The 26,877-nt window shown below is 44.2% G+C and overlaps 1 protein-coding gene across 2 annotated transcripts in view; it reads right to left on the bottom strand.

Moving 5' to 3' along the window:
* The window catches only part of LCP2 (lymphocyte cytosolic protein 2), a 583,862-nt gene that overhangs the window by 106,477 nt on the left and 450,508 nt on the right, over positions 1-26,877 (bottom strand). For both annotated transcript variants that reach the window (XM_040442789.1, XM_040442797.1), the window contains one exon: positions 26,226-26,308. In XM_040442789.1, the coding sequence (XP_040298723.1) occupies positions 26,226-26,308 (83 nt within the window). The remainder of the gene's footprint in view (positions 1-26,225; positions 26,309-26,877) is intronic.

Genomic DNA, 26,877 nt, shown 5'->3' with positions numbered 1-26,877 from the left:
CGCGTACCTCACATAACTGTACACTGCTGTATATAATATACATCTGCATCTATTATACCTCTTTTGTGTGCCAGGGCTGTTTTGTAATCCCATTCCGGCCCTGATGGCATAAATTATAAAACGCAGCAGCAAGAATAGTTCATGGAACAAAGGGAGGGGCTATAAAAGGGGAATGGGGGCCCAATTTAGATTCCTGCTATGGGGCCCAGTGATTTTTATGTACGCCCCTGGCTGCAGGCACTAGGCCGGCAGCCTATCAGAGGCCGGCGCAATGACGTCATCGTGCCGCCTGAGCCTTACATTACAGCGTGGGACACAGGAAGAGGCTGCATCGCATCGCTGACACTTAGGTAAGTATAAGTGTTTTTTTTTTGTTTTTTTTTACAATAGTGTTACTGGCACATTGGGGGGGCTTATTACAAAACTGGCACATGATGATGGGGGGGACTTTATACTGGCACATGATGATGGGGGGGAACTTTATAGTGTCTGTGACTTTCAAAGTCCCACAGTCCTTTGTTCTATTGCTTTAAGTATATTCTTGTTTTGAAACAACATTGATTCTTTCTTAAAAACGGGGGGGGGGGGGGGGGGGGCGCAGTTTGCCATCTTCGCCCTGGGCACCAAATGGCCTTGTCCCAGCCCTGATAACATGTACATAAACATTAAAAGAGCCATCAATGAGGCGACAACATACACTATAGTAATACAAAAAAGAACACTGGACAATAACTCTTTAATCTACATTAAAACCATTAACTTAAAAAATAAATAATATTAAACTCTATAGAACTATCACTAACAAACAAAATAAAATTATACTGTACTGAAATATCACTAACTAATAAACTATATAATCATCATAAATATCACTAACTAACGTATTGAGATTTAAATCGTCAATGTGTATAAAGACTTTAAATAAAAAAAATAAAAAATAAAAATACAGACATATTTTGTACCGCTGTGTACATATTGACTGTCTCTATAAAAATATCCTATGATCTAACCCCTCAGGTGAACACTGTAAAAATAAAAAAATAAACAATAAAAATAAAAATACTAATTTAGTCACCTAACATCACTAAAAGTGCAACACCAAACTATCAAAAAAGGCATATGCCCCCCAAAATAGTAACAATCGGTCATTTCATTTTGCCAAAAATGAGACCCTAACACTAGACTAATCGCCAAATAAAAAGAATAATATGGCTCTTAAACTATGGAGACAGTAAAACATGAAAAATATTAGGTCTTGCCGCATCTGTAACAACCCGCTTTATAAAAATATCATACCAACTAACCCCTCAGGTGGACACCTTTCAAAACAAAAATTTAAAACTCTCAAAAAAGGCATTTTTTTGGACAACTTTTATCACAAAAAGGTGTAATAGCAAGCGATCAAAGTTAGATGCACCACAAAATAAAGGTTTAATAAGAATTGAAAATAATGTTCATATATATATTTTTTCAAACAGTACTGAAGACATTGAAGGCCAAATTGGCCAAAATGGAGAAGGAGCACCACCACAATATGCGGGCCATTCAGGAACCCATGAAGGCCATGGAGGAGAGGTAACGCCAGGCCATGAAGGGGGTGAAGGAGATGATCCTGCTATTAGAAAAGTTGCCATAAAATAACATATATTTTTTTCTAATAAGTTATATAAATCATTTATACAGTTATAACGTGTATTTTGTTTTTTGTAATATTGATCTGTTTTAGTGTAATAGCTCGGCCTAAATCAGCCAGAACTGACAGCAGCCGGTAAATACATGTCAAATACATATTGGGTCCATTCACACGTCTGTAAAATGGGTCCACATCCGTTCCACAATTTAGCGGAATGTTTACAGACCCATTGATTTTCAATTCCAGTCTGAAAAATGAGGCATTTACAGGATAAAGAAGTAAGTGTCGGCCAGTACAGGCCCCAAAAATTAGCCAAAAGGTGTTCACCTGACAGCAAAGAACTTTGTATTCTGTGGCTGGAGGTACATTAGGCATTCACAGGATAAAGAAGTAAGTGTCAGCCATTATAGGCCCCAAAGATTAGCCAACAGGCATTCACCTGACAGCAAAGAACTTTGTATTCTGTGGCTGGTGGTACATTAGGCATTTACAGGATAAATAAGTGTCGGCCAGTACAGGCCCCAAAAATTAGCCAACAGGCGCTCACCTGACAGCAAAAAACTTTGTATTTTGTGGCTGGAGGTACATTAGGCATTCACCGGATACAGAAGTAAGTGTTGGCCGTTACAGGCCCCAAAATTAGGCATTCACGGACATAAAAGGCCTTTTATGCGGCTGTATTTACCTAAGACAGGGACAATGAATTATTATAAGTGGTGGCGGATATTTGTGGGCTGTCATAAGGAATTTGAATTAAACATGGTCTACTGGTCACATGTGTTAAATTTCTTCGAGATCCATGCCTCATTCATTTTTAGAAATGTGAGGTAGTCAACACTGTCGTGAGCTAGGCGTGTGCGCTTATCGGTCACGATCCCCCCTGCTGCGCTGAACGTCCTTTCGGACAGGACACTGGACGAGGGGCAAGCCAACAGTTCCATTGCAAATTGTGCAAGCTCTGGCCAGAGGTCAAGCCTGCCCACCCAGTAGTCCAGGGGTTCATCACTTCTCAGAGCGTCCACATCGGCCGTTAACCCGATCTAGTCAGACACCTTTTGTTCTAGGCGTTCCCTGATGCTGGATCCGGAGGATAGCTGTCGATGGGTCGGCTAAAAGAATGATCTCATATCAGAAGTGACCAACACATCTTCAAACCGCCCTCTTCTTGCATGCGCTGTTGGATTGATATCCATAACTGTTTCTCTGTGAGTGGAAATTCCTCTGCCAGCGCACGCAAAAGCAGAATGCAGCATTTCTCGAAGCAAGGCCTGGAAGTGCTGCATTCTGACAGCGCTCTGTGATGGTGGTAACATTTCCGCCATTTTTTTTTGTACCGGGGGTCTAATTACATTGCCACCCAGTACTGGTCCCTGCCCTTTATGCTTTTTTTATGGGGGTCCCTCTTAAAACACTGTAGCATGAAGGCCCCCATTTGCACTAAACTGGAAGCGGTGTAGTGGACTGGCTCCTGCTCAGTGGCGTACACACAATCCATGGGGCCCCGGTGAGAAACTGATCCATGGGCCCCCCCCAATCTCGGGAGGGGCATTTCCCTGGGCAATAGGAGATTATAGGGCCCCTGTGTCAACCACACACACACACAGCCCCACTCATAAGCGCCCGTACCCCTTACATCCAGTGACGTCTCCTTCGATGTAGATGTTCTCTGTCCTCGTCTTCTCCTTTCAGACCAGACCACCATTTTTACGCCGTTTTTAATCTCTGCAGTTTGACAAAAAAAATAAATCTTAGTTTACTACTTTTCCATCATCCTACCATCTTCTGGACAAAACATCCTACTACCCCAAAACTGTGCCCTGTGGTCCCCAATAGTGCCCCCAATATTTTGCCAGTATCAAGTGCCAACCGCCCCGTGTGCCAGTATCAAGTGCCAACCCCCCCCCCTCATTTTCCAGTATTGAGTGCCAACTCCCCCCCCTCATTTTCCAGTATCGAGTGCCAACTGCCCCCCCATTTTCCAGTATCAAGTGCCAACCTTCCCCCACCCCATCTATTTCCAGTATCAAGTACCAACCTTCCTTCCCCGCCCCATTTTCCAGGATAAAGTGCCAACCTTCCTTCCCTCCCCCTCCCCATTTTCCAGTATCAAGTGCCAACTCCCCCCCTCATTTTCCAGTATCACGTGCCAACCTTCCTTCCCTCCCCCTCCCCATTTTCCAGTATCAAGTGCCAACTCCCCCCTCCTCATTTTCCAGAATCAAGTGCCAACCTTTCCCCCCCCATTTTCCAGTATCAAGTGCCAACCTTCCCCCCCATTTTCCAGTATCAAGTGCCAACCTTCCCCCCCCATCTTTTTCCAGTATCAAGTGCCAACCTTCCTCCCCCCCCCATTTTCCAGTATCAAGTACCAACCTTTCTTACCTTCCTTCCCTCCCCCCTCCCCATTTTCCAGTATCAAGTGCCAACCTTCCTTCCCTCCCCCCCCCATTTTCCAGTATCAAGTGCCAACCTTCCTTCCCCCCATTTTCCAGTAGTGCCAACCTTCCTTCCCCCCCCCATTTTCCAGTATTAAGTTCCAACCTTCCTTCCCCCCCTCCCATTTTCCAGTATCAAGTGTCTCCTCATGTCCCAAGTAAAGTCCGGTATTAAAAAAATAATAATAAACCCTTATACTTACCTCCTTAGCAGCGATGCGATGCAGGCCTCTTCTGGCCTGTGTCCCGCTCTGTACTGCTCAAGCGGCGCGCGGCGCGATGACATCATCGCGCCGCCTGCACCGCTCTGATAGGCTGCCGGCACAAGGCCCGCAGCCTATCAGAGGAACAGGGAAGGGAGACGCCTCCCTCCCCTGCCCGGCCGCAGCACAGCAATCTATCGATGTCCTGAGGACGGCGATAAAGATCACTATGGAGATGAACGCTTCCACAATGGAAGCGTTCATCTCCCTGTCACCTGCGGCTGTCGCTGCCGCGGGCCCACCTGAGTCGCACTTGCACTACTGCAGGGGCCAGGGGTCCACAGGCAGCCAGGCCCCCTGGAGTGCCGGGCCCGGTCGCAACTGCGACCCCTGCATGTACGCCACTGCTCCTGCTCATCATCCAGGATAATGTCGTCCTCGTTCTCCTCCCCCCATCCACGGACAACACCAGATATCCCAGAAAGGTTTAAAGCATGCTCTTCTTTCTCCTCCTCATCCGCCCCGGCACCATCCTCCTCTGACTCCTCTTCAGACTCCTGTTGTCGACTTGTCTCAGATGGAGTAGCCCCCCCATGGGAATTCATCCAGCATTGCGACTTCCTCCTGCTCCTCGACGGCTTGATCAATGACACGACGCAATGCATGCTCCAGAAAGAAGGCGTAAGGTACGATGTCACTGATGGCGCCCTGGCTGCGATTGACCAGTTTGGTGATCTCATCAAATGGCCGCAGAAGTCTGCATGCTTCGCGCATGAGAAGCCACTGGCTCGGTGAAAAAAAAACAAGCTCCCCAGAACCTGTCTTAACTGCATGTTTCTGCTGGAGCAGCCTATCAAGCATATACAAGGTTGAGTTCCATCGTGTTGGGCAGTCACAAATAAGACGTCTGACGGGCAGGTTGTGTCGCCGCTGAATGTTAGCAAGGCGAGCCATGGCTGTGAAAAATCTTCAGAAAATTGCCCGAGATTTTCCTGGCCTGCCCCAAGACGTCCTGGACCCCAGTGTATTTGACAACGAATCGCTGCACGACCAATTCAGGACGTGTGTCATTTTGCCCTGTTTCAGAGCGCTCAGAAGATTGGCACGGTTGTTGCACACCACTTTACCAACTATCAAATTGAGTGGTGTTAGCCACTGATCTGGTTGTGAACGCAAAGCTGAAAGGAGTGCAGGACCAGTGTGGCTCTTGGCTTCAAGGCACAACAGACGCAGCACAGCATGGCAACATCTCACCTGGCATGTCGAATAGGTTCTGGGGATCTTGGGCGGCACAGCAGAAGAGACAGTAGCAGTGGAAAAGGAGGTGTCAGCCGAGGAGGAGAGGGAGGATGGAGTAGGAGGAGGAGAAGAAGAGGCAGGCCTGCATGCAATCCGTGGCGGTAAAACCAAATCTACACGGGTGTCACAGGTTGCATGCTGTTTCACCCAGTGGGCAGTAAAAGTTATATACCTTCCCTGCCCGTGTTTGCTAGACCACGTGTCTGTGGTCAGATGTATCTTGGCACCAACACTTTGTGCCAGAGAAACATTCACTTGCCGGTGAACGTGGCCATATAGCTCTGGGATGCCCTTCTGCGAGAAATATTTCCTTCCTGGGACCTTCCATTACGGTGTTCCAATGGCCACAAATTTTCAAAAGGCCTCCGAGTCCACCAGTTTATATGGCAGTAGTTGGCGGGCTATCAGATCCGACAAGCCAGCCTCAACCGTTGGGCAAGAGGGTTATCCGACTTCATCATTTTTTTTACGCTCGAACATTTGGGCCACGGAAGCCTGCCTTTTTCCAGAAAAACGGGAGGATGGCATGGGAGTGGAGGACAAATGTACGGAGAGAGGAGACGGTGAGAGGCTGGAGTGTGGCTTTGTGGGTTCTGATGGCGTTGCTCCCACTGGGCTAAGTGATGGGAGGCCAGGTGCCTTCTTAAGGCGGTCGTTCCTAGGTGAGTGTTGGGCTTACCGCGACTTATGCGTTGACTGCAAAGGCTGCAGATGGCAACACTATTGTCAGCAGCGGACACGTTAAAAAAATCTCACACTGCAAAGCCATGTGCCTGTGTCCTGGGAGCGCCAGATGTGACCTTACATGGTTGATGGCTCGCTCCTGATACATTAGCAGTCTGGTTTGTCCCTCCTGTGCAGTGTAAGTTCGGCCTGCTTCTCCTCCCTATCTGCTGGTCCATCTCTCCATCTGAACTCCCCTCCTCTTCCTCTCTTGTGGGCACCCACGTGACGTCCATAGACACGTCATCATCAATGTCACCTTCCCCGCCACTAACATTAGAGATCTCGGAGTAGGCAGCAACAGCGGGGACCAACCTCCTTGGGCTGATCTGGGTACTGCTGAGTGGCGGCCGTTGCTACCTCCTCTTCCTGATCCGATGCCAAGAATGGCTACGCATCGGAAATGTCTTGTGATGGATCGGAAAATAATTCCTGTGACTCAAGCGGAGGGTATATGGTGTCTTTGGGGGTGCACACAGCAGAGAGTGAAGAGGATGCAGATAGAGAGGATGAGGAGGGTGCAGAAGCGGAAGGCCGAGTGAGCCACTCAACCAAGTCTGGTGTGTCCTTTGACGTAATCAAACGCACCTTCTGCAACTTCCCACTTTGGCTCTGGTCTGGTGCTCCTGCCCTACCCCTACCACCCCTGCGGAAGGGCCTGCCACTTCCTCTGTCTGTCATTTTTTAAGTGACCCTGTGACAAAAGTCTCTTGAGAAGCGCAGTGTATGTGGAAGAAGGTATATAACACCCCGCTTCAATCTGTCTTTTTGGGGGGCCACTGTTCTATCACACCAGTTATAATACAATTTTTCCAGTAACGTTTGTCACTGTGTGTAGCAGAGGGAACGCAGCAAAACAGAAAAAAATATTCTGCAGTACCCAAATACACTATTATGAAAGTATATTGTTATATAACACCCCGCTTCAATCTGTCGTTTTGGGGTCCCACTGGTCTATCACACCAGTTATAATAATTTTTTTTCCAGTAACGTTTGTCACTTTGTGTAGCAGAGGTAACGCAGCGAAAGAGGCTAAATTTCTCCAGTACCCAAATACACTATTATGAAAGTATATTGTTATATAACACCCGACTTCAATCTGTCGTTTTGGGGGGCCACTGGTATATCACACCAATTATAATACTTTTTTTCCAGTAACGTTTGTCACTGTGTGTAGCAGAGGTAATGCAGCAAAACAGAAAAAAAAATTCTGCAGTAACCAAGTACACTATTATGAAAGTATATTGTTATATAACACCCCACTTCAATCTGTCGTTTTGGGGGACCACTGGTCTATCACACCAGTTATAATACTTTTTTTCCAGTAACGTTTGTCACTGTGTGTAGCAGAGGGAATGCAGCTAAACAGAAAAAAAAATTCTGCAGTACACAAATACACTATTATAAAAGTATATTGGTATATAACACCCCGCTTCAATCTGTCGTTTTGGGGGGTCACTGGTCTATCACACCAGTTATAATACTTTTTTCCAGTAACGTTTGTCACTGTGTGTAGCAGAGGGAATGCAGCTAAACAGAAAAAAAAATTCTGCAGTACACAAATACACTATTATAAAAGTATATTGGTATATAACACCCCGCTTCAATCTGTCGTTTTGAGGGACACTGGTCTATCACACCAGTTATAATACTTTTTTATAATTGCGTTTGTCACTCTTTGTAGTTGTAGTATTGCTGCAGAACCGATCACCATTCACAATGCTGCACTATACAAATCCACTATAATATGCTTTCTATATTAGAAAGTATATTATAATTGTATTACACCCCTATATACTGCACACCAAACAATAGTACACCTATACCAGTCCTTTAAAGGACTTTTGTGGCCCTATTAGCTAGCGATTTGTGTCACTAACAGTCTGTCCCTGCTCCACACAGCAACCTCTCCCTACACTGACAAAAGACAGAATGTAAAATGGCAGCCAGATCGGGTCTATTTATAAGGTAGGGGGTATGTCCATGTGCTGAAATGTCTCAATTGGCTGTCCTGTACCACCTGATGGATGTGTCATGGGTCATTCTTCACAATGTAAAAGAATATGGCGCCGGCGAATATCGCCATATGTTCGCATGTTCGGAGAACCGTGAACGAGCAAAGTTCTCCGCGAACCGACCGCTGGGCGAACAGCAAGGCCATCTCTAGTCTTATGTAACTTGTAATTTCTTCTCATTATTTACCTGCTCACCGACTACATTGCAGTACTGCGCAGTGCAATTGCAACTGTGACAGATATAGAGTCACACCGACATTGCTGTATATAACAAAGTCCAAAGAGCACCCTATAATACACAAACAAATTTCCCGACGCGTTTCATCTGCATCTGTCAACTCCTCAGGGGACTAGTATGCTGTTGTGGCCAAACAATGCCAAATCATGTTACAAAGAGGGATGATCAATGCTCCAAAAATGTTATGGTCTGATGATCCCAAAACATGCTCTAAACAAGGATGATGTGATATAATCAACCTAACAAAGATGGTATCCTATAGTCAATGCTCAAAAGTAGTCCAGTGATCAATCCTATAAGCTGAATGAATTGTTATGGCCAGATATAGCCAAAACATGTTCCATACACATACAGTATAGTATGCACAATGCTCAGAGCGATAGTCAGATGGCAGATCACTGCTCCAATAATATACTCATCTGTTCAATGTTCAGTGTGCATGGTTCAGAGAAAGGTGGTGGGGGTGTCCTCCATGGCGTCCTGCAGTTGGATCAGCGTAAGGGCAAATTAATCAGTGACGTCAACACAAACTTACTGCTGACACCCTCTGCACTCTGTCCGGGGGGGCTCTACTTGTATACGCGTGTAATAGAATAGGTTCTGTAGACATCTATGTTAAATCAGCTGACGACGGTGTGTGCTTCTTCTTGGCGCTAACATCGACCTGTAAGGCTGAGTTCATACTTCAGTTATTTGGTCAGTTTTGGCCCATGACTGCCCTAATAAGTGAAGTGTGCAGTGATTCTAAGAGCAACGCCTGTCATCTGCAGACTCCCTATGCGTGTTACTACAAGACACAGTGTTCTACACCACTATAAAGGCTCTCAGCAGCCAGGAAATAGCTGTTTAATGTAATTTGCGGCAAATTCATTCAGATCGAACCGAATTTTTCCCCCAAAAATTCTGTAAACCAGCAAATCACATTTTTTTAAAATTCACTCATCTCTATTCAGGAGCTTATGGAAAGTGGCTCAGAGAGCAGCCCATTCCTGATATATAAAAGGACAGTACCTCTGAAACCCGGAAAACCGTGCCAAAGAGCCCTACTCGCCAAACGGGTCACAGGATTCCTCACTCTCATAAGAAACTGTAACTAAAGCTGATAGAAACCAGACTGAAGCCAAAGCTTAGCACAGCAGAGAGGGAAATCAAAGTATTCAAGTCTACCTGCCAGTTTACCCTTAGCCTGCTGGAGCCAAGAGAAAGAGCACTTATTGTCTGGATGCAAGTTTATTCAACTAAAGCTGTTGAACTTTTACCAAGTCTGGACTATTACTCCACCAACTATCACTCTCCCCTTTATTGCTACAGAGCCTAGCCTCGGGGATCGACAGTATCCAAATAGGAGCACATCACCACTCAGCATTCCTAAACACTGAGACTTGATTGCCCCGGGGGGGGGGGGGGGTGAAGGTGTTATCCCGCTGCACTTGTGTCAACAAAACTAGAGTGGCGAGGGAGCATGGTGTGCTGCAAAAGAGGAGGAATGACGTGCTGCAAAAGAGAAAATGTCTTTGCTTTTCAAATAGTTATACCAGATATACCATAAGTAATTCAGAATGTATATCTGTAAAACAGTAATTCACCATTTAGTATGTGTACTTTATTTTTGCATAATTGTATAATTGATATTTTAATTTTTAGAGTGTTAGAAGGCTAAGATTTTTAGAAGCATGTTTTCAAATTTTCAAGAGCATTTCCAATTTTCAAAAACATTACTTCAATTAAAAAGTAATTTTGAGGGCTCATACAATACAAACCCTACATAAATACAAAATGCATCCCTCAAATTATTTAAAACTGATTTTGCACACTTTATTAACCCTTTAAGTGCTCCAGAAGAATTAAACAAAAATGAAGGTTAAAATTTGGCAGATGTTAGGCATACCCTACAACAAATTTTTTAAAAGGTAGAGTGAGCACCTTGGCCCAACAGGCATTTTATAAGAGTCTAGAAACACTTGGCTGTGAAATGAAAAATTGCATATTTTACAAGAAAAAGTAGCTTTAGACCCACATTTTTTAATGTCGCAAAGGGAGGGTAACAGGAGAAAATGCACAACTTAACCATTTTCTCCTGAATATGGAAACCCCCATATGTGGTAGTAAACTAATGTATGGGCACACAGAAGGGCTCAGAAGAGAAAGAGCATCATGTGCATGTTAAGCTTAGTTTGGTGATTTATACAGCACTTGCTGACAACTACAGAGGCCCTGAAGGCAGTGGCGCACCTACAGGGGGGGGTTCAGTGGGTCTGGACCCCCCCTAGAACAACCAGCCAATATTATTTTTTTTATCCTTCAGGGCCGCACCGCCGATCACCACAGGCGGCGCGGCCCTGGATGTAATTGCAGCAGCGGTGGGGGGGGGGGGGGGGGGGGGGGGGGGGCGGGGGGACAGTAGGAGATGACCGCTTCCATTGTGGAAGCGCTTATCTCCATATCCATCTGTATCGCTGTCCTCAGGACAGCGATACAGATGCCTGTGCTGCGGCAGAGGAGGGAGAGGTGTGTCCCTCCCCTGTTCTTCTGATAGGCCGCAGGCACTAATGCCTGCAGCCTATCAGAGGCATCATCGAGCCGCCTGAGCCGGGCAGCACACAGCAGGGACACAGGCCGGAAGAGGCCTGCTTCACATCGCTGCTGATGGAGGTAAGTATCAGTGTCTTCTTTTTTTTTTTTTCTCTTTTTTTTTGGAGGTGGGGGGAGCTAGCACTATGGGGGCATCTGACAATTCTTGCAGCCCAATTTTTTTGGGGGTGGCACTTCTTACTGGCACATTATGGGGGGGGCACCGTGAGGGAGAGGAGCACTATGGGGGCATCTGGGGGCTCTAAAGGGGCTTTTTTTTTTACACATTATGGGGGGTACTAAAGGGGAGAACGGCACTATGGGGCATCTGGTGGCACTATAGGGGCATTATTTGGGGGCACTATGGGCAAGTGGGGGTTCTAAAGGGGCCTTTTTTTTCTTAATGGCACATTATGGGGGGCATTATGGCATCTGGTCGCACTATAGGGGAGGCATTTTTTACTGGCACATTATGGGAGGCACTATAGGGGAGAGCGGCACTATGGGGCATTATTTGGGGGCACTATGGGGGAGTGGAGCACTATTGGGGCATATGGTGGCACTTAGAAGGGGCATTTTTTACTGGCATATTATGGGGGACACTATGGGGAAGGGGGAGAGGAGCACTATGAGGGCATTTACTGGGGCACTATATAGGGGTATTTTATACTGGCATACATTATGGGGACATTAGCTCAACAGCGGGCACTAAGCGGGGGTATTTCATGTACTGTCATATTGTAGGGAGAATTATTAGTACTGGGAGGTATCATGAGGAGCTTTACTACTACTGGGGGGCTATGAGGAACATGATTACTAGTATGGGCACTATAGGGGCATTATTACTACTAAGTGTGCTCTGGCAGATAATTATTTCTATTGGTAGGATTTTGGGGAGCACTGTTACTTTGGGGGGCAGCCTGCCACAGTATCAGCTTAGCACAATAATTTGGGGGACATTATCTTTATACTATTAGTGTGTGTGCCAATAATTGTTGAAGGGGGCACTATCTGTGTGGTAGTAGTATTTCCAGGGGACTGTTTCTGCAGTATAGTATTGGGGGTGGCAGGAAAGGGTGTTCAGAAGATGTGAAGATGATGGAAATGTGGGAAACTAATATCTGTTTGTTAATCTCTGCAGAGATGGGAGATGGCTGAAAAATCATCATGGCGGTCTGGTCTGAATAGAGAAGATAAAGAAAGAGAACGTCTCAACAAAGGTGACATCACTGGATGTAAGAGGTATGGGGCGCTATGTAGGAGAGGAGATGATCCGGCTCCTCCCCCTGCGAATTGCAGAAGGAGGATTCAGAGCTGGGTGAGGACGGCCAAAGGGGGGAACAGGCCATGAGCGGGTGGCAGATGGTAGGGGGGAACCACAGGTCTGGAGCAGGATCTCGGGAGGGAGGAGAGCGGAGGAGCTTCCTGGCTGTAGCTTGTTGTATAAGCAGGCAGTGCAGCCAGGACAGACCCTCCCCTCTTCGTATGATGTGTAGAGACAGGCCTCAACTATAGAATGTCAGCTGTACAGTGTTTGTTGGGAGTGGCCTATTATATGTAGGAGGGGCTTTTAATAATGGGTGGGCTAAGCGCGCCACATTGTTCTATTCCTGCAGAGCTTTTAGAATCGCCAAGTAAAAGAATCAGCGCAACACAATACCCCCCTGCATTTTTAACCGCCTCCGGACCGCCTAACGCAGGATCGCGTTCCGGAGGCGGCAGCCCTGCGCAGAGTCACGCATATATGCGTCATCTCGCGAGACGCGAGATTTCCTGTGAACGCGCGCACACAGGCGCGCGCATTCACAGGATCGGAAGGTAAGAGAGTGGATCTCCAGCCTGCCAGCGGCAATCGTTCGCTGGCAGGCTGGAGATGCGATTTTTTTAACACCTAACAGGTATATTAGACGCTGTTTTTTTTTTTTTTTTTTGTATATTCTTTATTTTTCAAGAATTTTCATAGTAAAAGTAACAATGGTAATTTGACATAATCATGACACACATACTTCCGGTCATATTTATACGTTACAATCCAATAAAGCAATCTCGTCCAGTCATATTAAGGCACAATTATCGACTTAAAGTCCATTTCTGAGAATAGGAGATAAGAACAACTTAATGCATACAAATACATATAAATTGGATCAAGCTATGGTGCTAATGCGTAGGATTTAAGGTAATTTGAGAGCAGAATTTCACTTTCTTGTGGTAGTGACTTAGAGAAATACCAAAAGGTAAATGTATCATGAAATGGAGCACATAAGAAATCTTAGGTTAAAGAAAAATAGAGTAGAACATTAACAAGAACATGGGTCAATATATAACTACTGCGATCTTCCTATTTATGGATCATTAATACATCTGTATTCCTCTGGAAGGATATGTCAGAGGAAAATTTACGGGCAATAATTGTTTGGCTAGTATGGGTCAATCTGTAGTGAGTCAGTAAATTGACATTTCACATCAAATCCTGGGACTTATATAGGTGCATAGGTAGAGTTAAGGAGGTGAGTTAGAGTAAGAGGACAAAACTACAGGTCTATGAAGCGATATCTTGCCTGTGAGTCATTATAAATTAGTACCCATTAGATATTTGTTTCTTCCTTATAAAATTCTAACCATGGTTGCCATGTTGATAAAAAGGATTTTCTGCATCCCCTGTCCCAACCCACCAGTTCCTCCATTAAACAGATTTGGTGGACTTTGTCCATCCATTCCTTCCAGGTGGGGGGTTCCACATCTCTCCATTTGGTGGGTATAATATATTTTGCAGCTGCAATTAGATGTGTTATTAAGCAGTTAGTTTTGGGCTTAAAATCCTTCTGCGGTTTCCAAAGCAAAACCAGTTCAGGTGTAAGAGAGAAGGACCTTTTACAAATTTTCTTAATTGTGTCTTCAACATTTTTCCAAAAAACTTTAATTTTATCACAAAACCACCAAATGTGGGACATGGTTCCTGATCCCATCATACACCTCCAGCATTCATCCGTAGGTGTAAGTCTAATGCAATGGAGAAAGCTAGGGGTTCTATACCACCTTGAAATAATCTTGTATGAGTTTTCTTGTAAACGGACACATTTGGAAAACCCGTGTGAATGTCTAAGAATGAAATTAACTTCCTCGTCAGTCAGGGATATTTCAAGCTCTTTTTCCCACAAACGGAGAAAGTAAGGTCGGGTGTGAGAGGTATCTAACATTAATTTAGAGTATAGTCGAGACAGTATCTTGGTCTGGGGGGAGGCAATCAAAGTGTAGTTTTCTATCCAGGTTGGGTCAGTAGGAGTTGCCTGGAGTTTCTTAAATTTCTTACATGTGAGAGTGATGTCCATGTCAACAAGATCTGACCTAATGTGTCTAGGGATACGCCTTAAAGTATTCTGAAGGAATTCAGATATGTCTGTTGCTTTACTTAGTTCAGAAATTTTAATACTGGAAAGGCTATTCCAAGCTTTGTAATTTCCGCCTATTTTGGGCGTAAGAAAAGCCGGCAGAACCGATAAGGGGGCTAAGGGGGATAATAAGTTAGCCGAGAGATTTAAGTCATCCGACTTTCCACAGTATTGTAGCATACAACGAGTGATATCACTCAATATCTTACTTTTGCTAAGTGAATGGGCTTTAACCCATAGGAGATGTATATTTTCTTCTCCCAGTAAGGCTTTTTCTAAGTCCGCATATAAAGCAGTGTTATTAAATCTATTTAGGTCCATCCACCTTTCCAGCTGGATGGCATGAAGATAGGTCTTAACATCAGGTAGTGATAAACCTCCATTTGCTCTTTTCCTTATGATAAGGGGGTAAGCCAGACGCGATCTTTTGTTTTGCCAAAGGTATGTGATAAAAAGGCTACGAAAGTCTGAGAGAAACTTGTTCGAAAGCGGAACTGGGAGACATCTTAAAGTGTATAGTATCTGGGGCAGTATGTAAGTGGCTAATAGATTTTTCCTGCCAATCCAGGACAAGTAAGGGAGTTTGACTGAATATAAGAAGGTTTTAACTTTAGAAAAAAGTGGAACATAATTAAGCCTAAAGAGGTTTTTGGGATTTGCTGGTAACATGATGCCTAGGTGTTTGATAGCTTCCTTTGGCCACTGAAAGGAAGTATGTGATTTAATCTCTTCCATATGTTGAGTGTTGCCAGATATGTTTAAAATCTCTGATTTATCATAGTTGACCTTAAAGTTTGAAATATCCCCGTATTCCGTTAAGATCTTCAGGATTTCCGGGATAGCTTCTTTGGGGTTAGTTATAAACAATAACAAATCATCAGCAAAAGCTGCCAAAGAGTGGGTTCTCCCTCTGACGTGTAAACCTTTGATAATCTCAGAAGACCTGATTTTCTGCAAAAGTAATTCTAGGGTTAATATAAATAAGGTCGGGGACAAGGGGCAGCCTTGTCTCGTCCCATTCAAAATATTAAATGGGGGAGACAGTACACCATTAACCAAAACTCTAGCTGATGGACCACGGTACAAAGAGAAGATTGCGTCTATGAGTTCAGGTGGGAAACCAAAGTGTCGCAGAGCTCCCTCCATGAAAGCCCAGTTGACTCTGTCAAAGGCTTTTTCTGCGTCTGTTCCTAGAAGCACTAGGGGGATATTGTGTTTTTTTGCATAATAAATAGCATGGAGAGCTCTACTAACATTATGCTTACCCTCTCTTCCTTTAACAAAGCCAACTTGTTCCTCATTTATTAATTTTGGGAGGAGCCCTGCGACACGGCGGCTCAGTAGCTTAGCCCAAAGCTTAACATCCACATTAAGAAGGGAAATTGGCCTATAGCTACTACATTTAGTAGGGTCTTTCCCCTCTTTGGGGATTATTGAAATATGGGCCATAAGTGTTTGTGGGGGAAGTGAACCTCCTTTTATTAAAAAGTTACACATATTTGTAAAATGCGGAGTAAGAGCTTTTTGGAATTTCCTATAATATATTATAGGAAGTCCATCTGGGCCTGGGCATTTTCCAGGGGGGATACTTGCTAATATTTCTGTGACTTCGTTTATTGATATTGGCGCCAATAATACATTTCTGTCGTTTTCAGTTAATTTTGTAACCTGAACTGACTTAAGGAATGAATTTATTTTCCCGGCTGTTTGAGAAGGGTCATCTTGTTTTAAATTGTAAAGTTGTGAGTAGAAATTGGCGAATTCTTTGGCTATGGAAGGCGTGTTGGAGACGTTAAGCCCTTTATCAGTTTTTATGTTAGGTATAAATGCTTTTTCTCTTTGTCCCTTTATCATTTGTGTGAGGAGTTTAGAGCCTCTGTTGCCATGAAGATACTGTTTGAATTTGGCTATTCTAAGGGCTTTGGCTGATTTTATATTTAGAAGATCTCTTAATTGGCTTCTAAGTTTGGTGATATCTACGAAGTTAGCATCCGTGGGAGAAAGTTTGTTAATATTTTCAATAGTTGAGATTTGGGCAATTATAGAGTCTATTTTTGCAGTCCTTTGTTTGCGTACCCAGGCTCCTAAGGCTATGAGTTCACCCCTGATGTAAGCTTTGTGTGATTCCCACAGTATAGCTTCACTCATAGTTGGAGAAGCATTAATCTCAAAGAAAGCATTTAGTTTATTCTCTAGTTTAAGCCTATCTTGTTCGTTCTCTAAAAGAGTTTCGTTTAGTCTCCATGACCACTCCCTGGGTGGAATACCTTTCAACTGTACCATCAAAGAGACCGGGGCATGGTCTGAGACCAATATGTCACCGATCGCTGCTTGTTTAATTCTCTCCAGTATGTGATTGGATAAGAATAAGTAGTCTAAGCGTTGATATGTTCTGTGTACCGCAGAATGAAAGGAATAGTCCTTCTTATCTGGGTGGACTATTCTCCAGGTATCTGAGATTTGGTGGGAAGCTAACATTCTCTTCAGCTTGCCAATTTGTTTAGTCGTAAATTTAGGCACAGCTGAGGTAGAGTCCAGGGAGTGGTCTAGAGCTATGTTTAAATCCCCTCCCAATATCAACAAACCTTCCCTGAAATCCTGTAGGGATTGTAATAGTTTGATGAGCCATGGAATTTGTTTGATATTAGGGGCATAAATGTTAACTAGCGTGACTTTATTTTCGTGCAGCATTCCCTTCAGAAATACATAGTGACCACTAGGATCTATGTAGTGTGCATGTTCTTTAAATGGAACATTAGCTCCGATCCCTATTGAGGCTCCTCTAGAAGCAGAGGAGTGTGTACTGTGGTACCATTTTTTATATCTTTTAGTAAAGAGATTAGGGACCCGGTTGTGCCTAAAGTGGGTTTCCTGCAGGAACAGGATATCTGCCTTTTCTTTTTTGAGTACCTGAAAAATCTGACTCCTCTTTTGGGGTATATTCAGCCCCTTAACATTAAAGGAGCATATCTTCATAGAACCCATAATGTTGACAGTAAAGTAGATTTTAGGTAATTATTACCCATCTGATCCAGTAGAAAAGTATATTTGACCCAAAGAAAAAACTTAAATACATAATAACTAATCAAAGAAGTTAACTGACGGTCCATCAGACCAACAATACTGTATAGTAAGGTGTTTCACTAAAAGTGAAGTACCCAACCACCCCTTCTTTAAGGACCTGATTAGGTAATGAAGAGTGGAAGGATGTAAGGGGAAGAAATAGGATGACTAATATAGGTAAAGGAATATTAGCATCAAGGGAAGGAAAGGGAAAGGGTTAAAAGACAGGGGAGGGAGAGGCTGTGTTTCACACAAAGCCTGTGTGGGGTCACACAGCGCATTCAAAATGTAGACGTGTCGGCTGAGGACAACTACAATCCTAACTTCACCACGCAAATCAAGCATATCGTCCTTCCCAGCCAGCACGTCTCCAGATATTCCCATCACCGTATGTATTTGGATTACACTTCATTTCTTCTATGGAGTGAGTTACAGGCTATGGTTACAGGGTAAAGGTGTTACTAAGGTTATGTGGAATATAGGTTAGTTATTAATCACATTAAGATACCCAAATTAAGGGGAGATGGCATCCTACAGCTCTGTATGTGTAAGTTCGCAATATGTCTATCACTTAAATTACCCAGACAGAACCTGCAGAACAATTGGAGCACAGTTAGTCTCCATTACAGGGACTGTCTGGGGAATTGTGGACACATATACCACTAGAACAGTGAAGAAGCAATATGTGTAATTCCATCAACATGTGAGGATAATGACATTGTAAAAACATATGCTAATAAGCAGACATCCGAACAAGCATGTCAAAGAATTCGGAGCATGTCTCCTTATAACTGCTCATATGTCTGACTAAGCTCAAAAAGGATAATCAATCTAAACATATATGCACGTTTAGAAATAAAATTAAGTGTCCCAAACAATAAATTCGGGTGTAAGTAGAAGCTCATACCAAACTCCTACTACATAAAGTGTAGACAACTTTAAAGCTGGACTTCTTCTTCAAGTGTCCTTTAATTCAGTTTGGCGCTTCTTGGCGGCAGGCGATTTGAATTTTCTAACTATCTGCCAATCTGCTTCTGATGGTAATGGTGGGATCTTTGTTCCTCCAGCAAGCGGCAACCAAGAAGGAATATCCAAGGGTTCTATCTTCAGAATGTTCCATATCTTATTAAGGTCAGACGGATGACGAATGATGACTTGCTTGCCATTGATAGAAGTGTATAACCCAAAAGGAAAGAGCCATCTTAGCGGGTATTTTTTAGCTCTCAATAGGTCAGTCAGTGGCTTTAGAGCTCGCCGTTTAGCTAATGTGCTGGCAGCCAGATCTTGGAAGATCTGTATCTTGGAGTTATCCAGGAGTATGTCGCCTTTCTCCCTGGCTGCGCTTAAAATGGCGGCGGTGTCTAGGTAATTTAGCAGACCGCATATAATGTCCCGTGGTGGGGCTTCTGCTATGGGCTTCGGTCTGAGGGCTCTGTGAGCTCTCTCTACTATCACCGCAGCAGCTCTGTCTGGGCCCAGGATAGAAGAAAAGATGTTACTGACCGTGGTAAGTATCGCCTCTGTTGGAATTTCTTCAGGGACACCTCGTATACGGATATTCTTCCTCCGACTTCTGTTTTCTTGGTCCTCGAGGTGTAGGAAGGCAGCGTTCAGCTGATCTTGCATTTCTTCTAGGTTAGACTGCATGGCGCCGCTATGTTTAGTGATCGCTACCTGTGTTTCTTCTAAAACTGCAACCCGCTGGCCCGTTTGTTTGATGTCGGCTTTAATAGCAGACAGTTCTTTCATAACTGGTTCAAAGGCTGTAGTCAGGGACTCTCTGAGAAAGGTCCTAGTGATTGGCATTAAGTCACTTCCACATTGGGCATCCGACATAGCGCAGGAGCCTTCATCATCCGAGTCCTCTGTATAGCTTTGTGCCGCAGCAGCTTCCGGCGCCATCTTGGGTCTGCATGCCGGCGAAGACAGCTTCTTTTTCAGGTATTTGTCCATATCGGATTGTCCCCTACTATGTTTAGGGGTTCCCTGTGACTCTTTGGTCTTGTCTTTCGACGGTTTCCCCATATTTTAGGGTGATGGGAGTGCTGTATAAGGCTGTTAAAAGCGCTGTGGACCGGAGCACACGAGTCAAGCAGCCATTCCCTGACGCGGCTAGCTCCGCCCCATTAGACGCTGTTTTGATAACAGCGTCTAATATACCTGCTACCTCGTCCTCTGGTGGTCTATTTTGTTTGGATCGACCACCAGAGGACACAGGTAGCTCAGTAATAAGTAGCACCAAGCACCACACTACACTACACCCCCCCTGTCACTTATTAACCCCTTATTAACCCCTGATCACCCCTGATAACCCCATATAGACTCCCTGATCACCCCCCTGTCATTGATCACCCCCCTGTAAGGCTCCATTCAGACGTCCGTATGATTTTTACGGATCCACTGATACATGGATCGGATCCGCAAAACACATACGGACGTCTGAATGGAGCCTTACAGGGGGGTGATCAATGACGGGGGTGATCACCCCATATAGCAGGGATGGCCAACCTGCGGCTCTCCAGCTGTTGCAAAACTACAACTCCCAGCATGCCCAGACAGCCTACAGCTATCAGCCTACAGCAGGGCATGGTGGGAATTGTAGTTTTACAACAGCTGGAGAGCCACAGGTTGGCCAGCCCTGCCATATAGACTCCCTGATCACCCCCCTGTCATTGATCACCCCCCTGTCATTGATCACCCCCCTGTAAGGCTGCATTCAGATGTCCGTATGTTTTTTACGGATCCACAGATACATGGATTGGATCCGCAAAACACATACAGACGTCTGAATGGAGCCTTACAGGGGGGTGATCACCCCATATAGACTCCCTGATCACCCCCCTGTCATTGATCACCCCCTTGTAAGGCTCCATTCAGACGTCCGTATGATTTTTACGGATCCACTGATACATGGATCGGATCCGCAAAACACATACGGACGTCTGAATGGAGCCTTACAGGGGGGTGATCAATGACAGGGGGTGATCACCCCATATGGACTCCCTGATCACCCCCCTGTCATTGATCACCCCCTGTCATTGATCACCCCCCTGTAAGGCTGCATTCAGATGTCCGTATGTTTTTTACGGATCCACGGATACATGGATCGGATCCGCAAAACACATACAGACGTCTGAATGGAGCCTTACAGGGGGGTGATCACCCCATATAAACTCCCTGATCACCCCCCTGTCATTGATCACCCCCCTGTAAGGCTGCATTCAGATGTCCGTATGTTTTTTTACGGATCCACGGATACATGGATTGGATCCGCAAAACACATACGGACATCTATATGGGGTGATCAATGACAGGGGGGTGATCAACCCATATAGACTCCCTGATCACCCCCCTGTCATTGATCACCCCCCTGTCATTGATCACCCCCTTGTAAGGCTCCATTCAGACGTCCGTATGATTTTTACAGATCCACTGATACATGGATCGGATCCGCAAAACACATACGGACGTCTGAATGGAGCCTTACAGGGGGGTGATCAATGACAGGGGGGTGATCACCCCATATAGACTCCCTGATCACCCCCCTGTCATTGATCACCCCCCTGTCATTGATCACCCCCCTGTCATTGATCACCCCCCTGTAAGGCTGCATTCAGATGTCCGTATGTTTTTTACGGATCCACGGATACATGGATCGGATCCGCAAAACACAAATACGGACATCTGAATGGAGCCTTATAGGGAGGTGATCAATGACACCCCATATAGACTCCCTGATCACCCCCCTGTAAGGCTCCATTCAGACATTTATTTGGCCCAAGTTAGCGGAAATTATTATTTTTTTTCTTACAAAGTCTCATATTCCACTAACTTGTGTCAAAAAATAAAATCTCACATGAACTCCCCATACCCCTCACGGAATCCAAATGCGTAAAATTTTTTAGACATTTATATTCCAGACTTCTTCTCACGCTTTAGGGCCCCTAGAATGCCAGGGCAGTATAAATACCCCACATGTGACCCCATTTCGGAAAGAAGACACCCCAAGGTATTCGCTGAGAGGCATATTGAGTCCATGAAAGATTGAAATTTTTGTCCCAAGTTAGCAGAAAGGGAGACTATGTGAAAAAAATTTTAAAAAAAACAATTTCCGCTAACTTGTGCCAAAAAAATAAAAATTGATGATCTCGCCATGCCCCTCATTGAATACCTTGGGGTGTCTTCTTTCCAAAATGGGGTCACATGTGGGGTATTTATACTGCCCTGGCATTTTAGGGGCCCTAAAGCGTGAGAAGAAGTCTGGGATCCAAATGTCTAAAAATGCCCTCATAAAAAGAATGTGGGCCCCTTTGCGCATCTAGGCTGCAAAAAAGTGTCACACATCTGGTATCGCCGACTCAGGAGAAGTTGGGCAATGTGTTTTGGGGTGTCATTTTACATATACCCATGCTGGGTGAGATAAATAACTTGGTCAAATGCCAACTTTGTATAACAAAATGGGAAAAGTTGTCTTTTGCCGAGATATTTCTCTCACCCAGCATGAGTATATGTAAAATGACACCCCAAAACACATTGCCCAACTTCTCCTGAATACGGCGATACCACATGTGTGACACTTTTTTGCAGCCTAGGTGGGCAAAGGGGCCCACATTCCAAAGAGCACCTTTCGGATTTCACAGGTCATTTACCTACTTACCACACATTAGGGCCCCTAGAATGCCAGGGCAGTATAATTACCCTACAAGTGACCCCATTTTGGAAAGAAGACACCCCAAGGTATTCCGTGAGGGGCATGGCGAGTTCCTAGAATTTTTTATTTTTTGTCACAAGTTAGCGGAAAAGGATGATTATTTTTTTTTTTCTTACAAAGTCTCATATTCCATTAACTTGTGGCAAAAAATAAAAACTTCCATGAACTCAGTATGCCCATCACGAAATACCTTGGGGTGTCTTCTTTCCAAAATGGGGTCACTTGTGGGGTAGTTATACTGCCCTGGCATTTTAGGGGCCGAATGCGTGAGAAGTGGTTTGAAATCAAAATCTGTAAAAAATGGCCGGTGAAATCCAAAAGGTGCTCTTTGGAATGTGGGCCCCTTTGCCCACCTAGGCTTCAAAAAAGTGTCACACATCTGGTATCCCCGTACTCAGGAGAAGTTGGGCAATGTGTTTTGGGGTGTCTTTTTACATATACCCATGCTGGGTGAGAGAAATATTTTGGCAAAAGACAACTTTTCCCATTTTTTTATACAAAGTTGGCATTTGACCGAGATATTTCTCACCCAGCATGAGTATATGTAAAATGACACCCCAAAACACATTGCCCAACTTCTCCTGAGTACGGGGATACCAGATGTGTGACACTTTTTTGCAGCCTAGGTGGGCAAAGGGGCCCACATTTCAAAGAGCACCTTTCGGATTTCACCGGCCATTTTTTACAGATTTTGATTTCAAACTACTTCTCATGCATTCGGGCCCCTAAAATGCCAGGGCAGTATAACTACCCCACAAGTGACCCCATTTTGGAAAGAAGACACCCCCAGGTATTTCGTGATGGGCATAGTGAGTTCATGGAAGTTTTTATTTTTTGTCACAAGTTAGTGGAATATGAGACTTTGTAAGAAAAAAAATCATCATTTTCTGCTAACTTGTGACAAAAAATTAAAAATTCTAGGAACTCGCCATGCTCCTCACGGAATACCTTGGGGGGTCTTCTTTCCAAAATGGGGTCACTTGTGGGGTAGTTATACTGCCCTGGCATTCTAGGGGCCCTAATGTGTGGTAAGTAGTTTGAAATCAAAATGTGTAAAAAATGACCTGTGAAATTCTAAAGGTGCTTTTTGGAATGTGGGCCCCTTTGCCCACCTAGGCTGCAAAAAAGTGTCACACATCTGGTATCCCCGTACTCAGGAGAAGTTGGGCAATGTGTTTTGGGGTGTCATTTTACATATACCCATGCTGGGTGAGATAAATATCTTGGTCAAATGCCAACTTTGTATAAAAAAATAGGAAAAGTTGTCTTTTGCCAAGATATTTCTCTCACCCAGCATGGGTATATGTAAAATGACACCCCAAAAAACATTGCCCAACTTCTCCTGAGTACGGCAATACCACATGTGTGACACTTTTTTGCCGCCTAGGTGGGCAAAGGGGCCCACATTGCAAAGAGCACCTTTCGGATTTTACCGGCCATTTTTTACAGATTTTGATTTCAAACTACTTCGCACGCATTTGGGCACCTAAAATGCCAGGGCAGTATAACTACCCCACAAGTGACCCCATTTTGGAAAGAAGACACCCCAAGGTATTTCTTGATGGGCATAGTGAGTTCATGGAAGTTTTTATTTTTTGTCACAAGTTAGTGGAATATGAGACTTTGTAAGAAAAAAAAAATCATAATTTTCCGCTAACTTGTGACAAAAAATAAAAAGTTCTATGAACTCACTATGCCCATCAGCGAATACCTTAGGGTGTCTACTTTCCGAAATGGGGTCATTTGTGGGGTTTTTCTACTGTCTGGGCATTGTAGAACCTCAGGAAATATGACAGGTGCTCAGAAAGTCAGAGCTACTTCAAAAAGCGGAAATTCACATTTTTGTACCATAGTTTGTAAACGCTATAACTTTTACCCAAAACATTATTTTTTTACCCAAACATTTTTTTTATCAAAGACATGTAGAACAGTAAATTTAGAGAAAAATGTATATATGGATGTCGTTCTTTTTTGCAAAATTTTATAACTGAAAGTGAAAAATGTCATTTTTTTGCAAAATAATCGTTAAATTTCGATTAATAACAAAAAAAGTAAAAATGTCAGCAGCAATGAAATACCACCAAATGAAAGCTCTATTAGTGAGAAGAAAAGGAGGTGAAATTCATTTGGGTGGTAAGTTGCATGACCGAGCAATAAACGGTGAAAGTAGTGTAGGTCAGAAGTGTAAAAAGTGGCCTGGTCATTAAGGGTGTTTAAGGTAGGGGGGCTGAGATGGTTAAATATAAAGGGGGCTTTGAAAAATGGGTAGGCAAAAGAATTGGCACACATCACTACAAGTGCCACATTTTTTTGCCTTTCGGACCCCCCCTAGACAAAATTCCTGGGTGCTCCCCTGCCTGATGGTGAAATATAAAAAATAAACCCCCAAGAAGTGACCCCCATTTTAAAAACCACACCTCTCAGAGAAATTACAAAGGGATGTACTGAGTGTAGTGTATTTTGACCCCATAGGTGTTTTTCAAAAATCAATTCACAGCAGATGGTACAAAGTGAAAATTGTAAGTAAGCTCTCTTATCATTGTGCTTTGATTCCTGGTTTTCTAAACACCCTACATGTTGCCTGGACATACCATAAGGCTCAGGAGTAAAAGAGCACCATGTACATTTGAGTCCCATTGCAGTGATTTATGCATCTTGTGCTGACAACTATAGAGGCTCTGGGGTGAAGTAATGAATGCAATCCCTAAGAAATGACCCTATATTGGAAACTTCAAGGTATTTATCAAGGGATGGAGTGAGCATTTTGACCTACACATGTGTTTTGTAGAAATTAAAGAGCAAGAGACTGAAAAATTAAAATTGCAAGTTTGCCACAGCTATGACATTTCAGGATTATCCCCATGCATTCTGAATGAAGAGAAATCCGTTCAGGATGCATCAGGATGCCTTCAGTTCCGGAACAGAACGTTTTTTGGCTGGAGAAAATACCGCAGCATGCTGCGCTTTTTGCTCCGGCCAAAAATCCTGAACACTTGCCGCAAGGCCGGATCCGGAATTAATGCCCATTGAAAGGCATTAGTCCGGATCCGGTCTTAAGCTAAACGTCGTTTCGGCGCATTACCGGATCCGACGTTTAGCTTTTTCTGAATGGTTACCATGGCTGCCAGGACGCTAAAGTCCTGTTTGCCATGGTAAAGTGTAGTGGGGAGCGGGGGAGCAGTATAATTACCGTCCGTGCGGCTCCCGGGGTGCTTCAGAGTGACGTCAGGGCGCCCCACGCGCATGGATGACGTGATCGCATGGATCATGTCATCCATGCGCATGGGGCGCTCTGACGTCATTCTGGAGCGCCCCGGGAGCCGCACGGACTGTAAGTATACTGCTCCCCCGCTCCCCACTACTACTATGGCAGCCAGGACTTTAATAGCGTCCTGGGTGCCATAGTAACACTGAACGCATTTTGAAGACGGATCCGTCTTCAAATGCTTTCAGTTCACTTGCGGTGTTACGGATCCGGCGGGCACCTCCGGCAAATGGAGTGCACGGCGGATCCGGACAACGCAAGTGTGAAAGAGGCCTAAGATTACTTTTATATTCTATTATATGACACTGGGCTGTTAGAGAAATCCCTATCCCTCTCTACTTAGCCCCTTTTCCAATATTTTCCTCTAATTACCTAATACATATATCCTTCATATTATACTATATTTGCAATTTATGGCTGGATTACTTTCAATCAACACTCTGTACAGCTGGGACTGGGTACCAGCATAACTGTGCACTTGTTCTCCTGCATCCAATATTAACCAGGGAGAGAGCTGGCTAACAGGCTGTACATTTATTTTATTTTATTGTTATCCTTAAATTCGGATGCTAAATTCTACCAAGTTCAGTTTACACTTAAATCAAAATATAATCAAAATCAAGGCCTTGTTGAAAACAATGCTACATGTATATTCAATAAGAATAATATAATGGTCTTACTTCATTTCCAGATGTTGAGGTATTAATGATAGGATTTGGCACTGGTTGTCTACCATTAGGTAATATGTCTGAAAACTGGTTATCTATAGATAAAAATAAAAAAAACTCAGTTATTACAATTCATACATCTAATGTTATTACTGTTATGACATTCTGCTGTTGTTGTGCTGATAAATGTTAGTTGTGGTATTTCAAGAAATTGAGATAGTATGAAAAAACTGTGCTGTGGCTTCCCCCCCCCCCCCCCTTATACTGTATATGCAGTAAGATCCTGAGGAGCCGGAGTGGAGTATGGGAGTGGTAGTGGCTATGGCTGTAGAAATTCTATCACAGTGCCATTCCTCACACTATTGCTCCTTAGGGCAGTGCAGTAAAAGAAGGATGCTCCCTTTCTTCCCTCGGGCCACTGCCTGTTGTTAGGACTCCTGCCTGCTGGTATTGTGAGGTGCCCATGCTGATAATGTTTGCATGGGTGTGAGGCAGGGTGTGTAAGGTGTGCAATGGTCGGCATACGTATGATGGAGTCAATAACCAGACCAGATTAAACTAAATTAATGTCTCTCTTTACTGTAGTGCAAAATGAGGGTTGTAGTACTTCCAACAGTCTCGGAACACTGTTCCAACAGTGTACAGTGCAAATCTCCTCCCAGAT

The sequence above is a fragment of the Bufo bufo genome, chromosome 1 (assembly GCF_905171765.1).
Source record: "Bufo bufo chromosome 1, aBufBuf1.1, whole genome shotgun sequence".
NCBI classification, from domain to species: domain Eukaryota; kingdom Metazoa; phylum Chordata; class Amphibia; order Anura; family Bufonidae; genus Bufo; species Bufo bufo.
Note: the sequence above shows the minus strand (reverse complement) of the source record. Positions and strands in the feature narration are given on the sequence as shown.